General features: G+C 41.9%; 1 protein-coding gene across 1 annotated transcript in view; it reads right to left on the reverse strand.

Moving 5' to 3' along the window:
• Positions 1–7,880: 7,880 nt before the first annotated feature.
• The window catches only part of WNT9A (Wnt family member 9A), a 64,394-nt gene continuing 56,827 nt past the window's right edge, over positions 7,881–15,447 (reverse strand). Inside the window, exon 4 of the mRNA XM_065050228.1 lies at positions 7,881–14,703. Coding sequence (XP_064906300.1) covers positions 14,230–14,703 — 474 coding nt within the window. The 3' untranslated portion in view covers positions 7,881–14,229. The remainder of the gene's footprint in view (positions 14,704–15,447) is intronic.

A 15,447-nucleotide genomic window follows, 5' to 3' on the forward strand; every position in this document is an offset into this window, starting at 1 on the left:
TTTCCTTTTTTCTCTCCACCTCTGTAACTTCATACCATGAATGAAAGTGGAGACCTTCCCTCCATGAGGTAACACAAAGCTTGCTTGGTACCATCAGCTTCTCCTCAGCAAAGCCCTCACACTGTAGCAATTTCAATTCACAATGTAATTTACTGCCACAATAAAACAACACCTGGCTTCCCTGCATGCAACCAACTGGATTTGCACAAAACAGGGAATTTCCATCTTTCCTTTCATTTATCCAGGATTTACAACCATTTTCATTTCACTCAGAGGCACCGCCAACTATCCTTGAGGGAATCAACATTGTGAGATGCCCACTGGAGTTCACGGCATTGCTTGCTTGAAAATTTCCACCACCTCTAACGTGGTGTCCCATGAAGGAAAAAGCAATTTAGGACAAGCATCTTCATGCCAAGCCCATCATATGTGCCGTTATGTGCTGCACGCAGCCTCCATGCACACTTTGTTATGAACTAGAAGTCAGGAAACAAATGATTTGACTGTCTGTAAAGTAATTTCTCTTGATTGTAGATGACTAATGACATTTCAATGCCATTACAGCTGTAGTAACTGAGATGAGCCAGCCCAGCAGGGAGAGGGAATCATGGAAGAGTCAAACTAGTATGGTTTGGGTAAGACCACAATCAGCCCAGGGCTTGAGATGGGCTCCCCAGAGCATCCAAAAAAGCTAAGAATGGCTCTCTGTGGTTTTTCCCAAGTGCCAGCTGGTAGAAGTAAGGTTTTTTTAACAAAGAACAAATTCAAAGCTGATATCCAATGCAATCCAGAAATAAAACTCAGTTATAAATATACCCCCTCCTCACTGTGTCTTTGTACAGCCAGAGTGTGCCTCTGAGCTGGGTACATGTCCCTGTCACCTGTCACAAGGAATGAGGAAAGGCTGACAGGCACAAGTGAGGTCATTCACACCTGGGGAAGGGAAAACTTGTATTTTGTTGGGGTTTCCTTGCCTCAGGAGACAATAAACAGAAAAACAAGAGAGAGGTTTCTCATGGAAAACATGATAGCAGAGCAGCCTTGATGCTTGGGATAATTTACCAGCCTATAAAATTAACCAGGACATCAAATCAGGTAAGGGCCACACACTAATGCCTCAAATGTCTTCTTTATGCCTTTATTATTTTTTTTTTCAGTTGTGTCCACTACTTCAATTTAAGCGCTACCTTGTTAGAAGCAACTAAGCCCATTTTTTTCCATCTTTAATCATTACAAAATGCAGTGAAATATCAGAAATTCAGAGTCCTCTGTCTTGTCTGAATCATCAAGCAGGGTTAGCTGGTAGAATTCCCCAGTAGATGCTGGGGGATTCCCTAGGGCTGGAGGTCCCTCCAGTTTACACCTCAGTGTTCAACCACTTTTATTTTCTCGTTATTCCCTCAGCCCTCTTAGTAGGCTGCCCAGTTCTCCTGGGACATCACTCATACAGGATCCCGTCCTGTTTTAATAAACATAATCCCTTGACGGATTCTTCCATGTGAGGGGGAGAAATGAGTGATAATTTATGATGAGTGCCCTTGCAATTAGCACCTTGGAAAATAACGCTGCCTGGGGAAGCCGAGAAGGCCATAAATGAAAGCGTAGCCAGGACAGAAGTGTCATTCTGATATTAAGTCTAAATTCTTAATAAAGCCAGTGGGAACTCCTTCCTGAGAAGGACAGCATAGCCTAGAGATGTGGGGAATGCCCCAGGCTACCAGAGCTCTGAAACTCTTCCCCTTTTGTCTTACCTGATGCAATATCAAGCTCTTTAAGGCAGGAGCCATTGGCCAGAATGATCTTAGCAAAGTGGAGCTACTATCAGAGACATTACCAAAAGAGAGTTGGAGAATAGACTCAAACACAGGCTCTGCACCTGAATTCTAATATTTACAACTGATATTTTAATGTCAATTATGTGGATGTGAGTTTTCACCCTCAGTAGAGTCTTTCTATTGACTCTAGCCCTTGGGTTTAGTTCTTGCAGTGAATGCTGCCAGACGCTAAATTTACAGGATACGTGAATGTAAATATAGGAGTGAAATCATACATACACATAACACAAGGCATGACCAGTCCATGGAAAAAGAAGTGTAGAAGAGAGACCACTTACCCTCTCTGTTATTCTCCAGGTGTGATTACCACTCCATGAACTACAGGTGGAGATTGTACTGCCTCAATTCATTATATAGGTGCCTTGTTAAATAATTAAAGGAAGCTGTGGCTGTTCAGACCTTGAGCCTGTTGAAGAAGCAGCAGAAGGCTACGCAGGGCCTACAAATAGTGATAAGCACACAAAGGGATCACCCATGCTTGGGCTGTCTTTTGGTATGAGGTCTTTTTCAAGGCCTAGCCATGTCTTGCCCAAAAAATGATGAGTTTTGTGAGGTCTAGTTACAGTTATGCTACAGAAATCAGTTCAGGAGCAGCTGTGATGGACTCGCTTCTTGCTTAGGTCCTGGTCAGCCAGAAAAGCCCCTCTTGCCTGAGATGTGGTTTCCTCACCAGCAGAATGAGAGAACTGACCAATAAATATTAACACTCTGGACTTAGTGTGTGAGGACTATTAGTAAAACACTTGAATTTCTGCACCTATTTTAACAGATTTAAGGAGTGGCAAGAAACATTCCTGGGCATTGTAACTTGGTCTCACATATTGTTAAAATATTAGAAAATTGACTGCATACTTTGGCTCAGGTAAAAGTGCAGTCCTGAGCGATTCCTGGGCATGGTTCAAGAGTTAGCATGGGCCAAGGACCGTTCCCAGGAGACATTTTGCATAAAACCACATTGTTCTGGAAAGCAAGAGTATTTAACAGGTTGGATGTGGGTTGTTTTACGCCAGGTGGCATCAGCACCAGAGCTATGTTTAATTAACTACTAGAGATATAACCAGAAAGCCTAATCCACTCCCTATATTGACACTGCGACTCTTGGAAGTAGAAGCAGAAATTACCTGGGAGACAATGTGAGATGGCTCCTCATCTTTTCCAAGCAAATGGCAGCATCTCCTCTTACTATCTCTGTATACTAGGTCCTGAAGGAAATGCTCCATTTTGCATTTGACAGCAGCTATACCCTTTATTAGCCTGGCTACAGCTCACCAGTACTGTAGCCAACAGCATGCAAGGGAGCCATACCTTTAGCAACATCTCCAGACAAGTTTGATTCCCACTGCAAAACTGGTAATTGGCAGAAGCGGAGGAGACAGTTTCTAATATAATCCTGGAGAGCCAGGCTTGAAGCAAATTCACAGGGAAACACACGACTCGTGCTGCTATCCCATCTGCTTCCCATTGCAGAAAGGCAGGATATGGACACTGAAGTGTAGCATGAGTTGTGTGTTTTTCCTGGCCACGGGTGGTACCTCCACATCTCAAATAGTGTTGAGGGCACTTACCGCTACCTGGTTCTAGGCCCAGCTCTCAAAATGACCAAGGCATGAGTTTAGGCAAGTCACGTCTATTTTCTAGCCTTCTTTCATCTCTCTGCCTCTGTGTCTGTACTCCTATTTAGACTGAGAGCAGTCATTGCATCTGTTCATTAACTCACTCAGTTAGTACCTCTATAATTAAATGTTCAAAAGCATCTACACAGCTTATGTTAATGATGATGATGAATCAACATCTGGGACCCGACTCTCTCATCTCAGTGATAAATTTTATTTTTTCCAAGTAATACATTTTCATATTTCATGCCTATTTAAGAGGAAGCTCTATATAAGATTTTTCCCCTCGTTATTTTTTCTATCTCTTTCTCCTCATTCTGTTTTTTTTGCTCACAAATGCACATGGTCTTCAACATTTGTCTGTGCTCAGTCATTAGTTTCCTGGCTGGATTATACACAGTTCCACACAAAACACATTCCTCAGATGAGTAGCTAAAAGCTTGTACGAGGTTCAGGCAAGTCCTTACTTTTTTCTAAGCTAAAGGCACCTCTATTGTTTATTGGATTTTATTCAGTTCTCACACTCCCCAGCTGCTCAGAACATCTACAGATGCAGGTTGAAACCACCTTCTTGCAAAGACCCAGCAGGGGTCCTAAGGAAAGCAATGGGAGAGAAGGGAGAAGGAAACATATTTTATTTTTCTGGAAGCACAGTCTCTCATTTGATACTTTTTTTTTTTAATCCCAAATTCTTACAATACGCATTCTAGCTTCACCCACTTCCTCTGCGGGAACAGCTGTCAAAACGCTGTTACATCCTCGGCTGCTGCGGCTTTACGACTCACATTAGCAGCTCTTTAAGGGTCTGGCGGAGGCTGGCTGTGAGGTTTCAAGCCTGTGATTTCTCATTACCCAACTGCCAGGAAGTGTAATGCAAGGTCAGTTGGGAGGCTGAAGAAGGCAGGGATGTATGCTGCAGAGTTTGATGGGAGGTAGACCAGAGATAGCTCTATGGATCCTCATCTCCAGCCCCATCATCTCCAATCATCCATTCTTCTGGCTTAAAACTACCTGGACCAAACATCAGCTAAAGTATCTCCCTGGTTCCTCACAGCTTGGTGCTGATATTTCTCATAGAAATATGCAATCATAGAATAATTTTGGCTGGAAAAGACCCTCAAGATCATCAAGTCCAACTGTTAACCCAACCTTGACACTAAACCCATGTCCCTGAGAACCTCATCTACGCGTCTGTTCAACCCTCCAGGGATGGTGACTCCACCACTGCTCTGGGCAGCCTGTTCCAATGCCGGACAGCCCTTTGGGAAGAAATTGCTCCCAAGATCCAACCTCAACCTTGCCTGGCGCAACTTGAGGCCGTTTCCTCTTGTCCTGTCACTTGTTCCTTGGGAGAAGAGACCAACACCCACCCTACTATTAGAAGAAGAGACCAACACCCTCCTTGCTACTCCTTGATTTCAGGTAGTTGTAGAGAGCCATAACCTCTCCCTTGAGCCTCCTTTTATCCAAACTAAACAAACCCAGGTCCCTCAGCTGCTCCTCATAAGACTTGTGTTCATCAGAAGAACAGACAAAGCAAAACAAACGCAAGTGTATTGCTTGTGCGGGATTCTCAGTGATTTAGTAAACATTTCCTTGGGTAGATGCTGCAGATATCAAGTTGTGAGAGCGATATACAACAGTGATATACAACACCAACATCAGCATGATACTTGATAAAGGTAATGTTTTCTCTCTTTGAGCAGGGGACAGTATTGATTCTGTGTGAAGTATTGAAGAGCCGGCTCTTAAGGGGTTGGTTTAAAGGCCTATATGCAAACCACAGTTTAAAATGAAGGTAAAATAAGTGCCAGAATTTTTCGTGCATGGGGCGGAGACAATTGGATAATGAACTCTGACTTTTTGAAGAACTTTGGAGAAACAAACCGGAGTTTTCAAAGTCCCCCAGCACACCAACAAGAACCCAGTAGCCTTTGTTTGATAGTCTTACCTGGGATGTATGGAAATCTATCAAGGATACACTGAAAGGACATATGGGGCTAAAGCTCTGTTTTTCTGTCACATGCCTGCCAAGCAACTTGGATTGGCTGTCTGCTTGTTTGAGTCGTTTGGATGACACTTATCTGCCTTGACAGGGTGACAAGCGGCTGAGGAGTAGCGGGACACACATGTGAAAGCCACATAAGTTAATGAAGAGCAGGAGGTTACCTCCTGCCAGCTGAACCACCATTATCGATTATGTGCTTTTCCTTCCCCTCCTCATGAAGATGATACAGGGAATTGACAACTAATTTATTAACACTTAATAACTAACACTTAAAGAACTAACCCTACCCCACATCACTAAAGACACTTAGAGAGCTAACCCTTTAACCCGCATCACTATTGCCTAGCCTTGCTTAGCTCTGTGTAATTTATTGTACGAAAAACAGGACTTCACTGATGCCTTGCAAAAATAATAATCCTTGGGTGCATCCTTGGGTGACCTAGATTACAGAAACTTGGGCACAGGACAGGAGATACGCCAGTTTTAACCAACTCAGCGGTCTGAGACCTAACCAACTCATCACACTGGACCAAAGGTGACTGTGTACAGAGGAAGAGGACCCGGGGTCACGATCACTGCGCAGCTGCAACCAGGAGGAGCCAGAGGTGGAGACTGTGGAAATGGTCTCCCAGAACTCATTGTAATACGAACCGCCTTCTCGGGGACAGGATATGAATATGTATAGGCGTTCCTAAAACTTTCATGAATATGTAACCCTTTACTGCATTTAACCAAACTCACAGCTACTGTAATTTTACACACACATTAGGTGAAATGATTCCCCGTGTGTCTGGCGTTGTATATAAAGGCATACCTTCCTTATAATTTCAAGGGTTGTAAGGTCATTCTGCGCCACAAAGATGTTTCATGTTAACTTGACCATTGAGGGAGGTGACAAGGATTTCTGTGTATGGTTACCTACCTCAACAGAGAGAAGCCCAGTAATCTAAACAGCCTATTACTTAATAGTCCACCATCTGCTATCTCAATAAGGTCTTTTCTGCAACAAGTTTTTTCTACCCCAGGTCTACGTTTGGGTTGCTTCTTTATTTTTTAAACATTCGGAGGAGTTAGACCTTAGGCGGCTGCTGGTTGACTTCTAAACTTTCTCCTCATCCACATGAAAAAGCAGCATCTGTGAACCATCCTGCAGCTGTGGTCCAGAGAAGCAGCATCTCATTGCAGGCACCCACATATGGGGGCATTGTGTGGTTTCTCAGAATTTGCAAACAGAGATCACCCAAGTCATTAGTAGGTTGTAAGATGAACACCAACAGGGTCTGCGTATCTAAAGCTCAGCTGAAATTATTTTTTGGTACTAAATATCCCCAGGGGGACATTGTGAAAAGCAAAAAAAAAAAAGACACTTGATCAAGTGAGACAATATGTAGCTTAGGATGACAATTTTTGTTGTCATTCACAAAGACTAAATTTGGCCAAGCCTTTCCTATTCTGAGCTTCAGCCAGTTACGCAATCAGAGTATCTGCAATCACATCATGACATTCTGCAAAGGTATTATGACTTCTGCAGCAAAGCAGGATGAATAATACAATCCCATGAAAAGCTGATGGAGTCAATCAACCTCCTTACACTTGTTTAACACTGTATTGCTCAAAACACCAGCACCGTGACTGGCCCAAAACAGAGCACTCTGTAACAGTCCTGAATCAGGTTGCAGTTGTGAGCTGTTTCACTGGGAGAGTAGAAGATCTGGGGGGAAAGCAGGAATCTGGGAGTTTGTGCCTTTCTGTAGACAGGTCACTCCATCCTCATGCAAAAAAAAAAAAAAAAAGGGCATTTCTCCAGCTCACAGTAACACTACAAGGACAACTACTATTTTTCACAAATAAATTTTTTACACTGGTGAAACCCCGGCCCAGGTTTCCCAGAGAGGTGGATGAACCATCCCTGGAGACATCCCAGGCCAGGCTGGACGGGGCTCTGAGCAACCTGAGCTGGTGAAGATGTCCCTGCTCATGGCAGGGGTGGCACTGGATCAGCTTTGAAGGTCCCTTCCAACCCAAATTATTCTGCAATTCTACATTTAAAATTCCGAGGCACTAAGTTGGCTGTGATCAAAGGGCCAGCTCAAGGACCTAAGATGGGCATATCTCAGAGTTCACTTGGCAAGAGTTAATTGTTGCCAAGGCTGGGCTTGTTAAGGACACAATTCCTGAGCTGTTGACACTGAGGGTCTCCACCATCCCAGCTGTGTCTTGAAATACAGCATCCTACTCATTTAGGCAACACACTTTCCACTCTACTAGGTTTTATGGTCTTTCAAGGATTAAATTAGCCACAGGGATAGGTTGGCTTCAAGACCAGAGGTAGTGCTGAGGGAGGCACAGAGGCTCCCACAACCACTGAACATATGAACATAAACCTTTTTCAATAGATGCAAAGAAAGAGGAGCAGGCTTCAAGTATAATTTAAAATACATTTATTGTTTCATTTGTTCTGTTTTTTTTTTTTTTTTTTGTTATACAAAGATGTTAAATAACTTAAATACATTCTCAACAGTCACTCAGAATCAGATTTATACCTACAAGCTGTACATATGAGGTAGAGAAAAATAACTTAGGCTCCCATAAGACATTAGGAAAAAAAAAATAAAGAAAAATACTAATCCTTCATGTTAGTATTCCCACCTCCCTTTAAAAGGAAATGCCATCCTAAGCATGCAAAACAAATCCTAGACTTTACATTCAGGCCTCAAAGGGCATTTTTAGAGACTGGGGTGGAACCAGGGAAAATTTCCTGTGCTAGTTTGGTGTTTGCTGTTTCAGGTGGCTCTGTGCCTGAGGGGAGCTGGTAGGGCTATCCACACATACCTGGATTAGTCCTGAATTCATCCCAACCTCTATTAACCTGGGTGTCTATGTCTTTATCCTCTCCTGTTTTCAACAGGAAGAAACTGGCACCTCCACATGGGCCAAAACACCTTCTAGAGGTGCCTACACTGGTTGCAGACTGCGAATTTCTTATCTAAGAGGGAACAAATCAAGGTCCATTGCAAATGCCCCACTATGCCAAGCGTGTCAGCATCTCCCCCAAATTTCCTGAGCAACCCTGTGATGGAAGGACAGAGTGAAGGAGGAATCTGCTGTCCCTTTAAGCCACCTTGCTCAATGCTGCTGAGAAGGGTTTTGCCCATTTCTGAAAACAGACAGCAACAAACAAGAAAAAATGCATTGTTCAGGTGTGTCCACTGATAACCTACTGAATTTTATACGTCTAAAGCATTTACTGTCTTAACTTCTACCGCGCTCACTCCCTGACCTTGAAGTAGTGTGGTTATGGGAAGCCTTACCATGATGCCAGAGCTAAATTGTGCTTGCAATATCCATTTGCTTTTTCCTCCACACTCACAAATACTAGAGAGTCCCTTTTTTGTTTTGTTTGTTTGTCTTGTTCAGAAATATTGTTTCCTGGAACATGTAAATAGTTTGGTCAAATGCAACGTTCATAAGTGAAAAATAAACCTGAAAGCTACTCGATGGTAATACCCATGGCCCTAAGCTTGACGTAAGCAATCATCAGATTTCTACAGGCCTGATAATGTGTCATACTGAGCCTCCTTCAAGTGACACGAGCAGTAATAGTCAACAAAAGGTACTACTTCTCTTACAGGAAAATGCTGCTCTCCAAAAGTCATCACCTAGTTAGCACCCTGAAAACTGAAAGTCAGGACGAGATGACCACGGAAGGCAGACTCAACACAACAGATGTGCAAGCAGAGCCAAATAAACCGGGAATGAAAAGCTTTGCTGCACCTGTTTTATCGAGTACAGAACAGACCTAATTTTACTGCAACATCAACGGAGGAATTTTTCACAGGCACTATAATCCACCAGAAAATTACCTCAAGCAGCATCTACTCCATGAAAGTACCCTTGAGAAATCTGTCCCTTCGTCTGGGTTCTCATCCAGCCCTACTACAGCCAAACAAACCTAACATATTTTGGCTAAAATAGGACAGCTGAAAAATTATTAATAAAGAAATTCAAGACCTGTGCTGAAGGGAGGCAGATGTGTACGAGCTGGTTGGCCACAAAAAATACCCCAAAATTATTTCAAACCCAGCAATCCCAAAAACTCTTTTGAAAACAGATGGTCCATAACTCATCTCCTGCTTCCAAAAGGTGAACAAGAGGCTTCCTGAACCACAGCAGACCAAGTTCCCAGCTCCACAGTTTTACACTGCCCCATTCAAATAGACAAAAGATTCTTGTGTTAGATCAAGCCTGGAATTTGGTCCTCTTCATTAAACCTTCTCATGTAATCAAATTATTTTTTTCTCCCCAATAACCTTATAGGAGTTATTCTTCCCAGGCCAACAGAGATTAACACCAAATATCTAGTTATTATAAATAGATTTAGGATTTCCTGCATCCAGAGCCATCTCAAGTCCAGGACGTGCAACTAAAAAAGGGTTAGCTTGAATTTTCAGGGTAGGCTTTTGTATTTTAATGACAAGCCACTTGTTTTTCATAACTCATTTTTAGTATTAAAAAAAGCCCCTTTGATTTGGCTTGTTTTACCAACTTCAATCTTTTGAGAGCTTTGAGAGAATGAGAATGAAATGTTTAGGACTTGTTTTGCATGTCTCCGCATCCGGCATATATGAGTCAGTCACACAGAATAGAAGCTTGTTGAAAAACAGATGACGGGTGCAACAATTATTTGTGTGGGGTTTTATTTCTTTTAATAGAAAATTCTAATATAAAACAGCAAACATTTTCAGTTTGCCTTGTTTACAAAAATATTATATATATTTTTTTTATATTTCTGACATAACTAAATGCACTATTCAATAAAAAATATTCTTCCATCAGCTAACTTCTCTTTTAAAAAAATTAATAAAAAAGTTATATAAATAATGGTTGCACCCCCCCACCCCAAAACTGATCTTGCAAGTCTTGCTGGATCAGCTTAGGAGAACCAACACTTTGACACTTTTGGGGGGACAAGGGGTGAAAGGGAATCAGAAAGCAGAGACCTCCTGCACACCCATCCACTCTTCTCCAGTTACATCTGCTGTAAAAACCTGTTTCTCTGGGGGTAAGAAAAAGGGAAAAAGTTGCTTTGCACTTTTTTTTTAATGAAGTGACACTATGAAAGATTCAGGGATCCAAATCTACTCTTGTAGAAGTTCTACAAAAATTAGCAATTGCATTGAATTGCACTGGAGATCCAATGGAATGGTGGTAGAATCAGCCTCTCTGGAAAAATCCAATTTCATACAGCTGGAACAAAAAAAACTCTTACAAGACACTACCCAATGCTTTATAAAGGACTCCAGGGCCTCTTATCTACAGTTTTCTTAACTCATGTATGGAGCAGCACAAGCAGAAGCTCCTGCTCCACAGGTTAACTCAATTCCAACACACATCTACCAACACCATAAAACCCAGGTCAAGATCTTGAGCAGGTTTTGAGAGGGTTTGACAACTTTTCTACCAGCTGCTTCTTGTTTCATTCTACTCAAGCTTCACTGGATTTTTCCAAAATGAGGCTTTTCCCCCCATTCTTTCTTCAAAGATAAGGCAAACATCAGAAAACGATGGAACTAAACACCCCCCCACACCCAAAACACGAACAATGTGGTGGGAAGAAGAAGAAAAATAACCCACATATGTTTTACCACCCTAGGTCAAAAGGCCAAGAAGACAAGTTCTCCTGATTTCAGAGTGTTAGTATATTTTATACACTGCCTATACATTTTACACATGTGCCTCGCTACTATTTAGTTATTTATAATTTTTTTTTTTAACCACAGGAGAATAAACCTTGCTATTTACAATATATAACAGGCAAGTAATATATCCACATTAACATAAATACAATTTTTTTGTGGTGTTTTTTTTTTTCTTTTTTTAAATACTTACAGAAAGCATCCAGGCTTCAGTGCGTGAGTTATAATATACAGAAGAGCTCTTTCACTCAGTAGTTCATTCACTCTTTGCCGCTTTCTTCTAGTCAAGCTTTGACAAGTCTGCCTTACTGCCCACCCAAATCTCTCTTCACCCAGTTACCAAACACACCAAAGTACCCCATACCATCCAACCCAGGCATTTTCTCCCCATTTTTGTATCGATGCCAACGCTGCCCTCTCTTCTGCATCTAGGGACTCATTCTCCTCTCACACCAGTGCAATGTGGAGTTACTCCAGCGAGGTCAACGGAGACAGAGACACCAGTGAAAAGAAGGAAAATGAGGCCCATGGTTTAAATATAACAATAATAATAACAACAATAATTAATTATAGTAATAATGCACATAAATTGCGGCCCCTTCTTTAATTAAGAATTTTTTTTTTTTTTTTTTTTTAAAGAATGGAGCCAGAAATAGTAATTCAGACCCAAAAATCCTCATGTTTTGAGCACATTTGGATCTGGCCTTACTTTGGAGGGGAAGAGCTATTCTAACACACACACACAAAATGTAACAGTGAGTTTGCACATATGTGTGAGAGAGACAGAGGGAGAAAGAGAATTTAACATAATACCACATTGAAACCATAAGAAGGTCCTTCTGAAGGGCTTTACAATAAATAAATGTTTGTTTAATATTTATATATATATATTTATGTGTCTGCATATGTGTATATATATATACACACACGCACACACTGAATAATAGGTTTCTAGTCAGTTTACTTTCTAAACCATTAGATAAACTGCTTGCAGGTGACTTTCAGAGAGGTGCATCTCCCAGAAGCTGCGAGACCTTCCTGCGAACGTTCTGCGTCGAAAGCACCACCGCGTATTTGTCGTGGTGGGACAAACACCACGTGTGGATTCCTCCTTCTCCAGCGCTACCCCGACCTCCAGAATTGTACAGCAAATAAGCAAACATAAAAAAAAGAGACAGTACGCTTCACTTTGCAGGACCATAGGGCTGTTAACAGTATACCATACCCCCACCTCAAGGTTTGATGCCGATGAGCCAAGCTGGACTGTGGATATTTGTTACCAATAAAAAAGAAAAAATATCTTTTCTCCTCCCAGTAGATGCACATGAACATCTTATATATTAGTGGCTACTATTTGGGGGGGGAACATAAAGAAAAAAAAAAATACAAAAACCAAAAAACACATTGAAAAATACTGGTCCATCTTGGAAAACTGCTCTCTTTTTGCTTGGCTAACATCTACAACTGCTTGAAAAACTCCAGCTTTTCTCTTGTAAGAACCAGATCAATGGCTTATGAAAAAATGGTGGAAATTGCTACTACCGGACAATCAAAAATTGCTATCAATGAAAATTGAAATAAAATGCCCTCTGCTCTCCAGTGTTTCCTTAGAAAGCTTTGTTGAGGCATTCGCTGGCTGCTTCAAATCCACTTTTAAATGACTGAAGGATATTGCTGCATCAAGTCCTGGATTGTAAGTGTCCTCTTCAAAGGAAAAAGAGAAATGCTGAATGTTGTCATTGATTTCACAGCATCAGAGTGATCTACCACTGCAGTCAAATTCTGGCTTCTCTGGCCACTTGATAGTTTGTCTCTGCATCAATTGGTTGTTCCGAATCAAATAATGGGTTAGCAGTTGTATTTTAAAAATACAGTTCTTGATCTAGTGGTTAAAAAATAAATCCTAAGGTCATAGGGTTTACATACAGCTTGTGTCATGTACCACTGCCATGGCTTAGAGTAAATGGAATGATGACCTAGTAAAAGAAAAGTCAGCTCCTCCAGATGTCTGATCCAGTCCGAGACAGCTGTTCTACAACGCAAGACAGCACTGTGTTCCAAGATGCACTTGAATTTCTCTTGTCCTACCCAGAAACACACGTCCGAATTCAGCTGGCATAAGACTAAAAAGTTCCAGTTCAGCTTTCTGAAGCAGTTACCACAGGGTGAATTCGATCAACAGAAGGTGGGAAGAGAAGAAAAAAGAAAATGAATCATGAAAAATAAAACAAAATTATCTAGTGGTTCTTTAAAAAAAAAAAAAAAAATAAAAAAGACAGCAATAGTGCTAAAGAAATGGCATCTAAAGAAGATGTTTTAAAAAAAGAACACGTGATTAGACTGAAGGGGACAGGCATATCTGATTTTCTACTGTCTTCCCAACCTCTTTCTTGGATATATTTCTGTCTGCAACATGGTGGACCCAACATTTTTGGGGCTGTATTTGGTGCTCAAATCACGTGGATATGGAGCTGTTGTTAAAAGCTTAACCTCCCAGTGGGTCTCTTTGTCAGAGCCTTGTTTGCTCAATGTGCAGAAACTCCATGAGAGGAACCATCAGGGCTATTCCTGCTCACCCTACACGCTTCTCTCCAGTTTTAGAAGGGGAAAAAATTTGATCACTTCCTGTACCATGGCATTCAAAGCAGAAAGATCTTTGATTTGTATCTGCTTAGTTCTCTAAGCAGTTGGGTAAGCTCCAGGAATACAGTATAGGTTATAAGATAATATATTAGCCCAGGAGTCCATGGAGGTTTGGTAAAACGATCAAGATGATCCAAGGATAAATGATCCATCAAACTGCGTAGACAACTAAGGTGAAGGTCAACTGGTGTCTAACCCCAGTGTGACAGGCACTTATTTCCACATGGTTGGACCTCATTAAAATTCAGTCTATAGGAAAACAAAACAAAAACAAAACAGCAACACAGCTGGGTCACCTGTACCCTACAAAGTGCTTATGTCTCAACATAGCTTTCAGATCCCAGAAGGTCAATCAAACCCTGTTTGTCTCCATATGTAGTTCTCATAGATCGCCATCGCCCGTCACCAAGGGTTGCCATCAAGCAGAAGACGCGTCAGTCTTTGCAGGTGTAAACCTCTTCTCTCTGGGTGCATTGCTTGCATTCCACATAGCAGCACCAACGGACTTGGCATTGGCACGGACGGGTGACCACCCGGCTCTGCGTATTGTGCCCTCGCCCGCAGCAGATGCTGTCGCAGTTCTTGTCTTTGTAACATTTCCTTCCCGAAGTCCCAGGCGAGTATCTACTCATCATACAGAAGCTCGGGGAATCGTCAATGTAGACAAGATCCGTAGTCCTTGGGATTTGATCACTGTGACCAGGGATGGACTTCTTGGGTGGGGAGATGTCTCCTTCCCCCGTGGCCTCATTGGTAGTGCTGCCCACTTTGAGCGATGTCTCGTACTTCTGCTTCAGCTGCTTCCCTATTTCATGGAATGGAGAGAGCTGCCTCCAGCACGTTCGGACAGTGCAGGATCCAGATACACCGTGACATTTACAGGTTGTCTCCACTCCAGCTTTGATGACCTGCAGACACACACGGCCCCAAAAGAAAATCAGTTATGGGAAAGAAAAGACGCAGAGAAAACAAAACAAAACAAAATCGAAAAGACATTTCTGGAACACAAAGTTGATGACAAAACACAAATCCACTCCTGGAAGAGGACAGAAAATACGTACTACAGGAAATACTTGTTTCAGAAGCATCCCAGTTTCCAGGAATACGACATTTACCTGCCAAAATATTGCTTTATTGGGTAGTTAATGATAGCAGTAAGATGTATTATACAAAGGCCGTCCGGTGCTGCCTCTCTTCTATGTAGACAGAGGTCTGAAGCTGTCATGCAACTAAGATTAATACATATTCAAATATCAATTTATCTGTTTTAATAAGAATCGGGAGCTATAATAAAAGTGGAAATAGTTGGTTTAGTGGAGAGAAGAGGGAGAGTGCTGCTGTAACACAAACACACAAGTGGGGTGGCACATGCTCCAGAACATGAACATGGACAGTAGGAGCCCTCTCCATACCACAGCACACTGGTTACCACCTTAAACTCCCACAGCTCTCAAACAACAGCAGAGGCTCAGTGGAAACATGGTTCAGCTCTGCTGTTCTCACCAGTAGTGACTGAGGAAAAACCTTAATGTAGCTGAAATTTATACAAAAGCTCTCAAGAATTACAGCCTGAGCCTCCATCACCAAAACCAGCAGCTCCAAAAACACCAAGGTAGCTTCCACCTCTCCAACTTGTGTTCAGGAACCTATTC

The sequence above is a fragment of the Columba livia genome, chromosome 2, assembly GCF_036013475.1.
Source record: "Columba livia isolate bColLiv1 breed racing homer chromosome 2, bColLiv1.pat.W.v2, whole genome shotgun sequence".
In the NCBI taxonomy this organism is placed as follows: Eukaryota; Metazoa; Chordata; class Aves; order Columbiformes; family Columbidae; genus Columba; species Columba livia.